Below are 16,863 nucleotides of genomic sequence, written 5' to 3'. Positions count from 1 at the left end.
CAGGCAGAACATTCTACATTTTTACTGAGCAAATATAGCTGCCCCCAAACAGCTCTGTGTTCTTTTAGAGTTCATGCTGCTTAGTCACAATTTTCTGAGGGTTTATTTTTTTGTTTGTACATGGCCCACCCCAAAAGGACTTTTTATTTTATTTCTTAAACTATAGTGAGTCTTCTCCATTTGGAATCCCCTGCACCCCTTTTTGTTATAATTAATTTGATACATTTTACACAAATATCCTGAGGTGGATAACAGAGGATCACAATGTAAATAAAATGAAGACAGTTTATACAATATGAGGCTTGGTTCTGTCCTTCTAACTTTCCTAGGTATTGACCAACAATGCTATTTTGTTAAATACAGCTCTGTTCCCATGTACATATGATACAGTTTATACACATATTTTTTAAAAACATTAGCATACCAATAAGATTATTACTCTTGTCACCTATACATATATTTTATATAAAATTTCAAACAAACCCAATTGAAGTTTCAAGAATAAATATCTACAGTAAAACCTTGAATTGCGAGCATAATTTGTACCGCAAATGTGCTTGTAATCCAAAGCACTTGTATATCAAAGCAAATTTCCCCATAAGAAATAATGGAAACTCAGATGATTAATTCCACAACCATTTATTCATAAGTCCTTCAGTTTATAGTTCATATAAAAAGATTATAGCAATATGATAGGTTGTGTAACCTTAAAATGTCCATCCACAAATGGCAGCCTCCACAAGGGGATTAGAAGCAAAATCCAGCAGGAGCTACAGAGTTTAAAAGAGAAGAGAGGTGCCTCTAATGTAGCAATCTGGTTACATTTAATAAAGGTACAACATTTAGCAACTCACATGGTTGATGATGATTAAAAGAGGCACATCTAACTATGCAAGCATCGTCACTACCTCCCCGAGTTAGGTAAAACAGTCCACATAGACCGTCCTTCCCTCTCATCACCGTCAGTATGCAATCGTGACCAGGAAGACTACCCTGCAGTAGAGTGATCTGAAAGTGAGGCTTGTACCGCTCGTGGAAGGGAAGACTTTGATGGCAGTGCAGACGACGGTTTATGTGGACAGCTTTACCCCAGATGTCTGCATATTTAGATACGCCTGTTTTAATCATCAACCTTGTGAGTTGCTAAATGTTGTACCTTCATTAACTGTAACCATATTGCTACACTTATGCCCCGTACACACGGTCGGATTTTCCAACGGAAAATGTGTGATAGGACCTTGTTGTCGGAAATTCTGACCGTGTGTAGGCTCCATCACACATTTTCCTTTGGATTTTCCGACACACAAAGTTTGATAGCAGGATATAAAATTTTCCGACAACAAAATCCGTTGTCGGAAATTCCGATCGTGTGTACACAAATCCGACGGACAAAGTGCCACGCATGCTCAGAATAAATAAAGAGATGAAAGCTATTGGCCACTGCCCCGTTTATAGTCCCGACATACGTGTTTTACGTCACCGCGTTTAGAACGATCGGATTTTCCGACAACTTTGTGTGACCTTGTGTATGCAAGACAAGTTTGAGCCAACATCCGTCGGAAAAAATCCTAGGATTTTGTTGTCGGAATATCCGAACAAAGTCCGACCGTGTGTACGGGGCATTAGAGGAGCCTCTCTTCTCTTTTATACCCAGTTGTGACATGACGCTACTTATATCAAGACATCGCTTGTTTATCAAGTTAAAATTTAATACAAAAAATTTAGCTTGTCTTGTAAAAGATTCGCAGACCAAGTTACTCTCAATCAAGGTTTTACTGTATTTCAATTGGTGCGGCATAAAAACTATGATTTTTAAATGTCTTAATGTTATCTTTTTTTTTTAACCGAGACCCATTACCATTCCAAACCCCTCTCTCCTAGGCAGCAGGCTGCAGAAAAGTACCACTAGTACTAGTCTCTCTGCAATATGACCTGGCCTTTGCACACCTACAGTGCTAGAATTGGCAAAGCTCACACATTTTACCGATTGCCATGGTCATAACTCTGACTCAGACCTCGGCAAAGAGACTGCTGCTCACACACAGAGAGCACCAGCACTTCTCTGCAGCATGCTGCCTAGGGGACAGAAGTTGTGACCAGTGTTGGGGCTCTGTTATAAAGAAGATAATAGTAAGACATTTAAACATTATAGTTTTTTTGCCTAAACTGGCCTTTGAAAGTGATTACAGACATGAGTTAATGACCTGTTTATTTCTGAAAGACTTATCACAAGCAGATATACTGTTATTGACCAAGTGTGACAATTAACACATTTTGCAGACATCCCCAGTATCAGTATTGCAGGAATGATGGTGGTTTTAGAGAGAAATTCACCTCACCCATCTGACCACCCCTTCCACTAACATAAGTCATCTATGGGTTTTCTTCCACAGTTGAAAGGTACCCAATGCCATTGCTCAGTCTAACTCAAGCTAATCGAAACTGACCAGGTTAGGTTTACTTTAATTTGCACTCGTATGAAAAATCCACAGACTGAAACCGAAAAACACAGACCCGGAAGACAAATATACAATACAAAATGTAATCTTTATTCTTTTGGCTTGTTTGTAATGTAGTTAGCTGTAACTTTAGGTAATAGCATTTTCCTGCATGCAGTTCACAGTACACTACAAGTCATTATTCCTGGAAAGCAAAAGAGTCTACATTGAATGTCATCGTGTGTCCAAAACAGAACTGAAGGTAACATGGTGTCGTAAGCAAAGTCATGTTCTTTTGGAGAAATGAAGCATGTGGATCCCACACATTGGCTAAACATTCCAGTGCAGCATGAATTAACAATAGTAGAATGAGTAATTCAGTTAGACTATAGAAACAAAAAGTAAACTATACTTAAGTCTAATCTGCGTTTTGCCAGCTTTGGATAAACTGCATTTCCTAGAAGGTTTTAATCAGGATTTTTAAACTGACAGCACATTCCAAAATTTGCAGCTTAAAGAGCACCTGTTAGCTGCACAAAATTGCCATTATTATCCAGCACAAAGTCAATCCATTAAAAATTAGAGGCACAGTGGAGGTAGCCATTTTGAGCTGAGGTAATATTCAAAGGAATGCGATCAATAACGTTTCTATAAGCCCTTCATGTAACTGAGGCTTTAACTGCTTCAGTTATGGTGTTTTATCCAATAATTAACAGTTAGCATTCCAGTGGATATTGCCTCAGCTCTGGATAACCCAGAAAGTGCCTGTGATTTTTCTGGTTTTTGGTGAATACAGAGCAACTTTCTAATGACTTTTACATCATTGTTGCTTAATTTTAAAGACAAACACCTTGGTACTGGGGCTACTTGTTGGTCGGCATTCAGGCCCCACATTCCATTAAGATCTCAAGCCCACAAATTACCATGAGCCAATTATGTACCGATTTTGGCCCATAAATGTCCATGTACAGAGTTAGATGCCTTATCACCGCTGTTAGAGCAGCAGGTTGCCTAAACCATATGCAAATCAACCAAAAATACAACTATATTTAACCTTTCCAGCCATCACTTTATGAAAGAACTTGTTGCTCAAGTATGCGGAGTACCCTGGTGCTAAAAAGGTTAAATCCCTGATGCAGGCATATCTCGCAGTTTCTGCATATTTAACCTGGTGTTTTCTAAAGTACATCTTCAATATAAACATTTTTCTTGTGCGAGCTGTGGTCCCCAATTTCACACATTTACTTTCACATTCAGCATGTGCACCAAAAGAAAACTCCCAAAAATTATAATAAAATAGCAAAATTTACAACTCTCATTTTTTTATTTGCAAAGCTCTCCAATTTAATAGTGCTAAGTGTGGGCGAGTACGAAAAGTGACCACAACATTAACCCCTGAAGTTTAGTTCATTTTTTTCTTCTCTTCTCTTATGTACAAAATGCTGAAAAATAAAGCTAAATGAATATTTACAGTATTTATAGAATCAGTTTGTTAAAAACTCTTGTGTCCTTGAATGCAGTTTGCAACATTTCCAATTTTTTGTCTAGATCAATACAAAACGCTTTTAACAAAAGCAAAAATAACAGAATGCAAAAAAAAAAAAAAAAACACAAAAATAGAAACAAAAATAAGATGGAACACAAAAGAAAAGCTGCAAACTATTGCCTAACCAGTTCGAACTACAGAGCAGCAGCGAAGAGGTTAACAAAGAAATCAGACCTCACTGAACAATTTGTCTTATTTAACCAACGACGTATGGCTTTCCATAATATACTGCTGGACGGTGGGGAAATAAAACATCATAAGCAGCCCAGGCAATATGAACATGCACCTGTGATAGCGTCCAAACTATTTATATTGGTACAGAATATTTTTTTTTCTATTATTTTCCAGAAGCTTGCAAACTACACATAATGTGGTACATATTTGATGCAATAAATACTGTGCCCAAATCATTATTTCCTTGCTCAAACATCCACCACGTAGTAAAGGAGCTATTTACATACTGTAACACAGGCAATTCCATTGGCTTGTACAAAGTAAACCTTGCTGACAAGCTGAAGATGGCCAAACAATAATGCAGGATAAAGCCTAAAAAATGGATTTTGGTCAACCTGTGCAGTCAAATAAATAAATTTCACTCAAACCAAGTTGTAAATGTAATTAATTCCTTCAGGCACCAAAACTTTACCAATTTCTTGCATAAAAATGATCCTATCTTCCCCGTGACATGGGGGTTAAATTGGGGCAAAACAGGCACCTTTCAACTTTATGTGACACTGCATGAACAGTTAAGCACCTCAACAAATAGTGTCACATAATGGTCATTTTTTTTAAGATCTATGTTTTTTTTTTTTTTTTCATTTTTTTCCCCCATGCATGACCTATGAGCCTGGCATGCGTTCATGCAATCACTTTTCTTCATATATGTTATGGAGAAAGATATTGAAGAACACCTGGTTCCCATACCTTTGAAGTCGTTATTATCAGCTCCTTCCCAACATAAAACCCATTTACAAAAATAGTCGCATATAATTGTAGAGAACCTATGAATTCAAAAAAAGGATGAATCCATAAACATAGAACTTGTAAACATATGGCAATTATGGCAGTTGAAATGCAAACAGTGGATACAAGTACTTTACTAAAGTGTTCAACACACAAAAAAAAACAATAGGTTTGTATCCCACAAAATGGTCCCCATTCCGCACAGTCTGAGTAGCCATTTTGACTATCCTCTTCAGCAGTGTCAGCTGGGAAATCAACCCCTTTACTTCCTAAGTGGCCAGCAAAACATCCCTGGGCGATGCATTGCAAGCCTCTATAGCAGTGAAGTGGTTAAAACAGTAACCTCCAGTCAAGGGCATTGAGCGTCTTTGTAGTCCATTCCTGACAGGGGGTCACTGTCGTACAGTAGGCACTGACCATAAGTACATAATTTTAAGAACTGTCAGTTTGGCATAATTCTCTGAAAGGAGTCCTGCTGACATAAATAATGTTCACAGGCTGTAAACATTTTGCCACAAAAGGTTACTTCTTACGCTCCCTGATATCTTTTGCCCTGTCTTCTTTCTCTGTTTTATCTTTTTCATGTTTCTCTTTGTCTGGTTTTGTAACACTGTCATAAGATGGGGGAGACGTTGTCGAGGGTGTTATGTCTACTTTGTCTGTTGTAGAGTTCCCATTGAGTCGATCACTCAGTACGTCCTTTCGTGTTATTAGACTGTCTCCATCTTTGTCTTTAGCATTATGGTACAGAAAGGAAGCACGATTTATGGTTTTCCTTAACATGTAACTTCGAAAGGCGCGCTGGATCACAACAGCAGACAGTTCCTCTTGTTTTCTACGTAATGTAGAAGTGATTGGTTCATAGGAGACCTTTGAAGGGTTGGAAGCCATGAAACGCTCCTCCATTGGTTGACGAAGATTATCCATTTCGTCTCCTTCTCCCAACACTCGCTTTGTAAAAGCAAATAGGATGTCAAGGCAGTGAATTCTGTCACCACTTACCATGGGAAGATCCATTGCAATAAGCTGTACATTGTTTGGTTTTGGCATACGAAGAGGTGGATCTAGAGCATCGGCAAAGTCAGTCAACTTATTGTATTGAATGAACTGTGATGCATCTGAATCAAACTTTTCCCAGACTTCATAGAACATTTCAAAGTCATCCTCTCCAAGAGGTTCTGCACTTTCCTCTGTTGCAACACCAAAGTTCTCTAAAATTACAGCGATATACATGTTTACCACCACTAAAAAGGATATGATGATATAACTTACAAAGAAGAAAATCCCAACAGAGGGGTTACCACAATCCCCTCTTACGGAACTTCCAGGATGTTCTACAGTTGGATCACAGTCTGGGTATTTACTGTTGAGAATAGGTGCTAACAAGCCGTCCCACCCAGCTGATGTTGTAATCATGAATAAACAAATCATACTGTTGCCAAAGGTTTCAAAATTGTACATGTCATCAATGCCACTTTCCTTCTTGACATATGCAAAGTTGGACATTCCAAAGATAGCATAAATGAACATCACAAGGAAAAGTAGCAATCCTATGTTAAACAAAGCAGGAAGTGACATCATCAAAGCAAACAGCAAAGTACGAATGCCTTTTGCTCCTTTGATGAGACGCAGGATACGTCCTATTCTGGCAAGTCTTATTACTCTGAACAAGGTTGGTGATACAAAGTATTTTTCAATCAGATCAGCAAGGAACATACCTATGGGAAAAAGGAGGAAAAGCAAAAATAAGCATACATACAATATATTAAACAAACATATGACTTCAATAAAAATTTGCAGTGTTGGAAGGCTACACTAGAAAGTGTCAGAATTCATTAAAGTAGATCTAATCTAAATCAATTTAAACTTTACCTGTTAGATGAAGGCAGCTTGATGCTGTAGAAATCTGTGCGGGGATGTCCTTTTCCTGCTGCTGAACCTCCAGTGCTGCAGGGGTTAAAGTAGAACTATAGACACAACTTTTTTTTTCATTTCAGAAAGAGTAGGGGAGGGTTATAACCATCTGTGTCCCATTGCAGAGATTTCTCTTCACTTCTTGTCCCATAGCCAAACAGGAAGTGAGAGCAAATCCCTGCAAATTAAGGGAATTCCTTGGGGAACTCCAAGTCACCAGAACAGGTGTCCCTTGTGGAATATTTCCCCTCTATTACTTTTCTGGGGACAACCCAAAATGTGGGATCTTCTCTTACTTTTACTTTCAATGATAATGGTAAACAGGACAAATGGAGAGGGTGAATCTCCCTAGCGGGGACACAGACAGCCATAAAAACCTGACAGGGGCTCTAATCCCTCTTCACTCTATCCAAAACTAAAAAAAGTTTTGCCTTTAGTTATACTTTAATAGCTTCAGGCCACCTGTGAAAGTGCTGTAAAAAAGTTCACGACAAGGACCTGCCCCCTCATTCATTGAGAAATGTTCTTTCATTGCTCTTACCACCTGGAACGTGACCTGTGAATGAAGGAGAGAGTCATTAGACTCTCTCCTATTCACACATCAGGTTGCAGGCAACGAAAGCCACAAAACAATGTTTACCACTGGGGGGACATCTGGAACTTTTTCAAAGCAGCTTCACAGAAAACCGGAAGCTATTAAAACCTGCACCACTGGAGGTTCAGTAGCAGGAAGAGGATGGGGCAACCCTGCAGAGAAGATTCCTCCAGGATCCAGCTGCATTTACGATGTGGGACATCCTTCATTACAGGTAAGTAAGCTCACTAAAGCTATTTTTGTTATTAAACTTCAGCTTTAACACAATAATTTCAAAAGTTGTTTTCAATCACTTTACATCTGCAGTTTGCAACAAAGGAAAACCTGGTGATTCTGTCATGAAGGTGATTCTGTCACTTCCTGTTCTGGGGTGAATACGGTCTCCCATTTGCTCTCCTGTGTTGTCACCCTGTCACAGATACAACTACAAGAGTCTAAAGGTGGTTATTTCAGCACATTGCCTAGAGATGATTCACTATAATCACTACCAGGATGCAGGTTCAGAGCAATGATGTGCAGACAACGCTAAAGTGAGTGCATGTAGACAGAAAGGGACTGAAAAAAAGCTTTTGGAAAGTAGCAGCAGTACTTAGATGCAAAAGAAATGATCAAAAGGGGAAAATAGTATTTTACGACAATACAAAACAATAAATATGGTAATTGTTTACGATACAAAGTGCTTTAGCAAACAATGTGTCATTTAGTCTATTAACTACTATGGGAACTCATTAGTGAATGTCTTTCCCCTGAGGTGTGTGTGAGAATTTAAAGTGGAGGTTCACACAAAAATTGAACCTCTGCTTTTTGGAACCCTCTCCCCCTCCGATGTCACATTTGGCACTTTTCAGGGGGGAGGGGGTGTAAGATACCTGTCTAATACAGGTATTTGCACCCACTTCCGGGCGTAGACTCCCACGGAAGTCTAAGCCACTTCCCGTCCCCCCGAACTGTCCCCACGCTGTCTGCTGGGACACACACACTGATTGCACAGCGTGACTCACGCATGCGGAGCAGGGAACTGGGAAGTAAAGCCGCAAGGCTTCATTTCCTGATTCCCTCACAGAAGATGGCGGCGGCGACACCTGAGAGCCAAGCGACAGTTCGGCCTCGGGTGCCGACATCGCTGGACCCTGGACAGGTAAGTGTCCTTATTTTTAAAAGTCAGCAGCTGCAGTATTTGTAGCTGCTGACATATAATTTTTTTTTTCGCGGGACTCCCTCTTTAAGCCATTGTTGGCTATATCTCAATGGCAAGATTTGCTGACAGCGAAAATCAGACACATCTTTGGAACCTTCCATGACCTTGTGTACAAGTACTGTTATTTTATATTCCTTTAAGCAAAGTGTATCATATGTTGGATGACTCGTGATGTTTGTTTCAATTTACATATAATGATATTTAATAATACATGCAATAATAACTATTAATGCAGGAAATTGATAAAGTTTTCTAGTGTTTTTGTTGTCTACACTTTGGTAACATATCATCATCTTTGCAGAAATTCTTTCAAAACAGTCACTTAATAAATTGGATACGTTAAGGAAACTTACTTCGCTATAGTTATGCTACATTATATGTTCAGTTATACACTCTAAGGCTGGGTTCACACTATGTGTGGCACAGGGCACAGCAGGGAGTCCGGTGAGCCCCCATTCATCGCTTCAGGTCTGAATTAGGTCTGAATTTTTGCCTGAATTCGGACCAGAAATGGAGCCAAAGACACACAAGACCATTCTGCTGTGCGCTCCGCGGCTGCCCCGGAGATGTGTGAACCAGCTCCATTGAGAGTCGGTCACACTCTCCTGTCATGTGCATTGGATGTGGGGAAACCCAGCCTAAGCACCTTTATTTAGAGTTCAGAACTTTCAAAGTTCCCTGAAAAGAACCATGTCTTTTTATTCTGCTGATTACATTTTAAACTGTGAACCCAACCACTAAAATCTCATGTTAGCTTTTGTAATGTTAAAAAAGAAGTATGGGAATTGGGTCTTTTTTTTAGAATCATACTTACCTAGGTGGATGCAGCCTCGGTCTAACAATGAGAACCGAGCGATCAAACACCGGTTCTCACAGCTTCATGAGCAGAGAGCTGGTAACTGTCAGTCACCAGCCCCCCCCCCCATGCTCACTGGAGCGCTGGGCTGTGGAGGGGGCAGGAGCGGCTGGCTCAGGCTCTCAGCGGCTTGCTGAGAGGCTGAGCTGGGTGCCAGTCCAGGCATGTGGACAGATCCTGACCATATGATCGTGATCTTTCCCGAGCCTGGACTGGCTCTGTGACGTCAGCCAACAACGAGCTTTGTACTTCTTCTTTAATGTAAGTTTGCAATATTTTAAAATCTGAAGCTTTAAAATAACACATGGTAACCATGTCATGAAGGTCCTTGTTCAGGCACTGTTATAGGGTGACAATGCTCTGTCCCAGTCTTCCAATTGTACTTCTGCATTGTTACCCTGTTGCATGGGCTTTCAGTGAAGACTACAAATAACTATTTTAACACACATTATGCAGGTATGGTCTACTATTGTCACTATCAAGAAACCTGCCCTGGGAAATGCCATACATTGAACTGTATACTTATTTGAGTGAATGTATATGGACAAGAATTGGCTGCAAAGAGACTGCAGAAAATTTGCAGCACTGAAAATACAGCTAAGAATAGTAAAACATTTAACTTAATTAAAATATGGCAATTGTTTGTGATACAAAATGCTTTAGCAAACTATATATCATTCATTTAGGTTTTACTTGTATTGTTGGAAAACAATGAATTGCAGTTGTCATATTCCTGCCTTAACTAAAAAATATTTTTATATACTTGGTAAAACATATTTTGCATCATCATCTTCAGTCTATATTTTGATAATCTGCATCATATTTCATAATGGCGAAGAAGTAGGAGGCATTGGTCCTTTTTGGTCTGTCCAGAAGAGCTCTTCTGTTAGGTAATTCTTGGAAGAGCTCCAGCACAAGCCTTCCAGAGGGCAACTATCCAAGAGGCCCTCACCATCTCCTCTATCCTCCTTTAACTTCTAGAATTCATGATCTCCCTTCTAGTTATTTATATACCTACCTACTATAGAGAGAATGACAACCACAAAATCAAATATATTCCATCCCATTGTGAAGTAGTAATGTCGTAAGGAAATAAGCTTGAGTACGCATTCTCCGGTGAAGAGCACAATGAAGACTGCATTAACCCAGTACAAGATATTTTCCATTTCTTTGCTCTGGTCGTCTGTCTCTATCATCATTGTTACCATGTTCAAGCAAATTAAAACCATAATGGTGATGTCAAATGGTTGCATGGACACAAAATCAAAGACAGCACCTTGGATTTTATTCTGAAATACACAAAACAAGAAATTACTTTATATCGTAGTTATTTATTTTGTAATTTTAGTTTTAAAAAAAGATGTTGCAAACACTTATTTTCCAATGTGCACCGTGAGTTCACATGCAACCCTTCAGTACTTGTTGTATGTCACTTGTACCTGAACTGTAAAGCGGGCTGTAATGTCATTGATTTCTGCAGTCTCCTATAACGTGCCCTCAACCACACCTGTAGCATGTCCATAATGTCTGACCATCTCCTGTAGTATGTCTCTGACAGTTTATTTTAGCATTACATGTAATATATAATATGTGCATCCCCCTGGTGGTATCATAGGCAAGCCCCCTACACCTTCTAAGCTGAGCACCACTGTTGTAGACTCGTAGACTCTGAGACATTTTATCTATGTGCAGTTCATCTTCTTAATACCACTTGCCTTCTAGTAAGCCTTTCATAAAATGGTAAAATTACTCACATGCGGCCTAGGGACAGGCTTTTGTGGCTTTTTGGAACCTAGTTTTTTCATGGCATTGTAATATTTCTTTTGTTCTTCTGTCATGAAGATATCTTGACCTCCAAATTATAGGAAAAAAACATAAAAATGGTTATGACAAAGCAACCATGTTTATGACAGAATTAAAATGTACTTTATGTAAACCCAAAAGCTCCTGTTTGATATATGCACCCTGTTACCCTAATAGCTTTATGATTTTTTTTTTTTTCTCCAGCTTTATTAATAAATTAACTCTAAACATTCAGGCCTGGTCATTTTCTTTTTCAGAGTGACAATGCTCACACACTGCCATACAATGCAGCAGTCTCACTCTTTATATGCACTCCTGCTGTGCCTGCAAGCTTGTTTAACTTACAGGAGAAGGAGTTTAACTTTAGAATCGGGAGTCATGTTAAAAGTAACCAGCCGCTCACCGCTTCAGCCAGTTCACAGAGATCCACAGAGAAGGCAGTTGTGTAAACACTAACAAAATCAAAGATTATATTTACTTGTAATTTATTTCTTAATTGTGTTTATACCTTGGCTGCATTCATTTTTTTTTTTTTTTGGGTATTGGGTTTACATCTGCTTTAAAGTAAACTTGCTCTTGAAAAAATATAGAAGGAAACTAGTAGCATTCATCTTTACAAGATCCAGATTGGCAGTGGCTAGATCCTGGAAGGCGCCCACGATCCCCTTTCACTTGGTGAAAACGAAGTTGTCATGGATCATGATCAATGAATGCCTTTTGGCAATATTGCTGGATAAGCAAGCCATCTTTGATAAAGTCTGGGAACATTGGATTAAATATTTATCCGAGCCTTATGAGATATCTGTACATTGTAATGCCTAGATAGTCAGGGGTGCACATCCCTCTTTCTCTTATCCTCTTCTCTCTTTCCTTCCCTTTCTTCCCTTTTTTACTGGCTTTTTTTCCTCTCCTTGTTTTCTCTTTGAGCAAGCAGTGAACTACACATTATCTGAAGCATTGTGGGGGCTTAGATTCTAATTACAACTTGGATCCCTTGTTTGGCTTCTTTGCCCTTATTTATCTCATGTCACATAACTTTAATGATATTAGCCACCTGGTCACGTGGTTGTGGTTCACTTCTCTCCCTTCTCAAAGAGCCCAGGGAGCGTCAGGGAACCTAGAATAGGTCAACTCTTTTGTTATTTGTTTTCTGTCTCCTGTTTATTATGTTACAGCTCATAGAGCGAAGCAATATCACAGGTATAGTTGTTTGAATATGTCATTATATTTATACTTCTCATACTTTGATGTATTTTCCGGTATGCTGTAATACCTGTCCAATGTGAAAAATATCTTGTTTCCGAATTTGATATGTAAACTCTCAATAAAAATTATTGGACAAGAAAAAATATAGAAGCTTTTACCCATAGTGTTCAGTGAGCTCTACTGTAGGTGGAGCTGAACTACCGTTTTTGTCTGTAAGAACTACTGGACTGCCTGTAACATTGCTTCGTGTCTGCACTACTAGCTAAAATCATCAGTATTCCGACATCAAAAGAAAAGTATGATTTTTCTTTTTTTTGTATATTCATACTTACCTAGGTGGATACGGCATCAGACCAATGCTGCATCTGTCCCCCAGCGCCTCTGCATTGAGAACCGAGCCACGGAATATCGCCGATGTGTCAGTCAGTATCTCTCCTCTCTGCTCCTCCACACTCATTGGAGCGCTGAGCTGTGGAGGGGCGGAGAGCGGCCGTCTCAGCGGCTCACTGAGACTGCCATCAGTCAAGGCAGCTGGCGGACCCAGACGCTATTGCGCTAATAATAGCGCCTGCAAACCGACCTGAAACAGCCGCTGCTGTCTCTCCAGTGTGAAAGCCCCGAGGGCTTTCACACTAGAGCGGTGCACTAGCAGGACGGGAGAAAAAGTCCTGCTAGCAGCATCTTCGGAGTGGTGAAGGAGCAGAGTATACACCGCTCCTGCCCATTGAAATCAGTGGAACAGCGCGGCTATACCGCCGGCAAAGCGCCTCTGCAGAGGCGATTTGCGGTGGTTTTTAAACCCTTTCTAGGCCACTAGCGGGAGGTAAAACCGCCCCGCTAGCGGCCGAATACCGACGGTAAAGTGCCGCTTACAAAATATGCACTGTCACTATACTGACACTGGCAGGGAAGGGGTTAACATCAGGGGCGATCAAAGGTTAAATGTGTGCCTGACCAGTGCTTTACTACTGTGGGGGAGGTGCTTGTACTAGAAGAAGGCATGGATCAGTGCCCCTGCTTAGCAAAGACATAGGATCCATGTCTTCTGTCTTCTTGTTTACATAGGCAGACCGCCGTTCTGTCAGTGCACCGAAGCATTGGCGGGTGCTGGCGGACATCAAGTCCGCCGTACCTGCCAATCACCTCCTGCTGTGTCTAATCACAGAGGGAGCAGGGCACCGGCAGCGCGCACCCCAGACACGGAAGTGCAGGATCATATACTGGGTACGTGATCCTGCGCAGGAGAGCCGCCTTGCCGCCGTATATATACAGTATACGGTTGGCAAGTGGTTAAGCTTTGGCAATAAAACCTGGAAGCTGATTGGTTTCTATGCAAAAGTGAGCCTGATTTTCTACACTGTCCAGTTTTAGCTGGCAGTGGAGTTGAAGTGAAGTTAAAAAATCCCAATCTACATGTTCCAGGTTAGTGACTCAGAAGCAAGTGAATCTATTGGAGCAGCCAGGACAGCTACATTTTTCATGATGGCTGCATGCATGTTTCTCTCAGTACAGGTATTCTCAGAATACTATGGGACCAGGTAATCTAGAGATCAGCTCCTTTTATAAACAGTAAGGCATGTGGGTGATTTTTGACGCAAGCATCAAAAATTTTACTTTGTAAATGTTACAGAGGATATAAAGTGATGAATATCCTACCCAGCAGGGACTAAAGCTGGATACACACTATACAGCTTTAGTTGTTTCAATTTCCTTTAGATTCACCTTCAACTATGTAGTGGAAGGGCCTGCCTGGTTGCATACAAATTTAAAGTGTTTAGGTTTGACCTCATATTATATGGTTTTGGTAAGGCTACATGCCCACGGACCTTTTTACAGCCACTTTTATGAGAGTTTTTTGCAGCTTAAAAATGCCTCTCCATGTTAACCTATGGCCACATGCCCACCTTGGCCTTTTTGAGCTGTAAATGGCATAGACGTTTTTAAGCTGCAAAAAAAAAAAAAAAACAGGACCAGTGCGTTCTGAGGCTCCAGTGCTAGAGCTGTAAAAATGACAGATGCTGGTAAAAGGTGTTAAACACAATTTAACGAGGCTTAACGCTGTATACACAGCTTTATGCCTCGTCCAGCGTTCCTCTGTCTCTATTCAAAATCAATGGTTCCCTATGGGAGCACATTGATTTGAATAGAAGTTGCACCAGAAGTCGGATCCAGATGATCTGACTTGCGGTGCCATTTCTGTGCTGAAAATCTTGAAGGGGAACCTCGACAAAATTTTGCGTGAGGTTCCCCCAAGATCCATACCAGACCCTTATTCGAGCACATAGCTTGGCAAGTCAGGGGACGAGCGAGCACCTCCCCTCCTGGACAATACCAGGCAATATGCCTTCAACATGGGGGGGTTAGTGCTTTGGGGCAAGGGGGGCCCCTACGCCTCCCACCGCAAAGCACCTTGCCCCCATGTTGATGAGGACAAGGGCCTCTTCCTGACAACCCTTGCCCGGTGGTTGCCGGGGTCTGCGGATGGGGATTTATCGTGATCTGCCCCTACCCATTCACCTAAATAAAAAAAAGTGTCAAATATAAACACACTACACAAGTTCTTCTCCCTCTTCTGGTGACATGTTCTCTCCTCTCCGGTCCTTCTCCCCTCTCCGGTTCGTCTCCTCCTCCGCTATCTTCTTCTCTTTTGCTCGGTCTTCTCCCTCTGTTCTTCTTCCGATGTTGACTCGACGCGATTTCCCGGTGTAATGCTGGTCCGTCGTGTGCAATGACATATTGACATGGGGTGGGGCCACCCGGTGACGTAAGTTAGAGGCCACGCTTCTTGTTATGTCATAACCACATCATGCCCTGGGTGTCATAACCCCATAAGAACCGGAGAGGGGAGAAGGACTGGAGAGGAGAGAACATGTCGCCAGAAGAGGGAGAAGAGCCGGAGCTGCTTTAATAAAATACTTTAAAAACCTGTGTAGTGTGTTTATTTCTGACACTTTTTTATTTAGGTCAATGGGTAGGGGTACGATGTACCCCATACTCATTCACCTAGGGTGGGGGCCATGATCTGGGGGGGCCCTTGTTAAAGGGGGCTTCCAGATCACGATAAGTCCCCGACCGCAGACCCCAACAACCAAGGGTTGTCGGGAAGAGGCCCTTGTCCTCATCAACATGGGGACAAGGGGACAAGGTGCTTTGGGGTGGGGGGGGCGCAGGGGGTCCCCCCTGCCCCGAAGCACTAACCCCCCATGTTGAGGGCATATGGCCTGGTATGGTCCGGGGGGGGGCTCATCCCCCCCTTTCCTGACCTGCTGGGCGGCATGCTCGGATAAGGGTCTGGTATGGATCTTGGGGGGAACCTAACGCAAAATTTTGTCGGGGTTCCCCTTCAAGATTCTCAGAACACAAGTCGCACCGCAATTCGGATCATCTTGATCCGACTTATGGTGCGACTTCTATTCAAATCAATGGGCTCCCATAGGGAACCATTGATTTTGAACAGAGCCAGAGAAACGTATCTGAAAGCTAGCGTGGCTAAACACGCATTGACGCCAATGAAGAATGCAAAAAAAACATGGCATCGGTACTAGCTTTGCAGCTCGTTTTTTAAAACGTCCGTGGGCATGTAGCCCAAATCTAAATAAAAAATAAAAGAAAATGTATATACTGTATCCAGCTTTAGACAACAGTTAATAAGAAAAACAAAACAAAAAACAACAGAGGCCATTAGCTCTATGTTTGGAAAATAAAAACATATAAAATATTTTTATTCTACAATTTAGCAAAAATATCATTTTATATGGATTTTTGACAACAGAAACAATATTTTTTTTTGCATTTAGTAAACATGTAATACTTATCTTCTTTTTCTGCTGATTAAAGTTATCAATGATGACACCAATGAAAAGATTAAGTGTGAAAAAGGATCCAAATATGATGAAAATGACGAAATAAAGGTACATGTATAGATTGTCTTCATATTTTGGTTGCTCGTCTACCTGGAAGTGAATAAAGTCTTATTCAGTAAAAAAATAAAAAATAAAATTGTCAAATACATACATTATATACACAGATCAGCCATAACATTATGACCACCCACCTAATATTGAGTATGGCCCCCTTTTGCTAAAACAGCCCTGACCCATTGAGGCATGGACGCCAAAGTAACATTCACATGAATGGCAGGACCCAAGGTTTCCCAGCAAAATATTGCCCAAAGCATCACACTGCCTCTGCCAACTTGCCTTCGTAGACCACACATGCACCCGGCCATCCACTTGATGTAAAAGAAAATGTAATTTATCAGACCAGGCAATCTTCTTCCATTGTTCCGTAGTCCAGTTCTGATGTTCAAGTGACCATTGTAGGCACAGGTCACTACGGGCTTCA

General features: G+C 41.0%; 1 protein-coding gene across 4 annotated transcripts in view; it reads right to left on the bottom strand.

Annotated features, from left to right (window-relative positions):
* Positions 1 to 2,528: 2,528 nt before the first annotated feature.
* The window catches only part of LOC141147040 (sodium channel protein type 2 subunit alpha-like), a 229,147-nt gene continuing 214,812 nt past the window's right edge, over positions 2,529 to 16,863 (bottom strand). For all 4 annotated transcript variants that reach the window (XM_073634018.1, XM_073634019.1, XM_073634020.1 and 1 more), the window contains exons 24-27: positions 16,335 to 16,472; positions 11,265 to 11,369; positions 10,529 to 10,799; positions 2,529 to 6,665 (exon numbers count right to left, since the gene is read on the bottom strand). In XM_073634018.1, the coding sequence (XP_073490119.1) occupies positions 5,470 to 6,665; positions 10,529 to 10,799; positions 11,265 to 11,369; positions 16,335 to 16,472 (1,710 nt within the window). In that variant the 3' untranslated portion in view covers positions 2,529 to 5,469. The remainder of the gene's footprint in view (positions 6,666 to 10,528; positions 10,800 to 11,264; positions 11,370 to 16,334; positions 16,473 to 16,863) is intronic.

This window comes from Aquarana catesbeiana, linkage group LG06, assembly GCF_042186555.1.
Source record: "Aquarana catesbeiana isolate 2022-GZ linkage group LG06, ASM4218655v1, whole genome shotgun sequence".
Taxonomy (NCBI): domain Eukaryota; kingdom Metazoa; phylum Chordata; class Amphibia; order Anura; family Ranidae; genus Aquarana; species Aquarana catesbeiana.
This window is presented reverse-complemented; position numbering and strand designations above follow the sequence as displayed.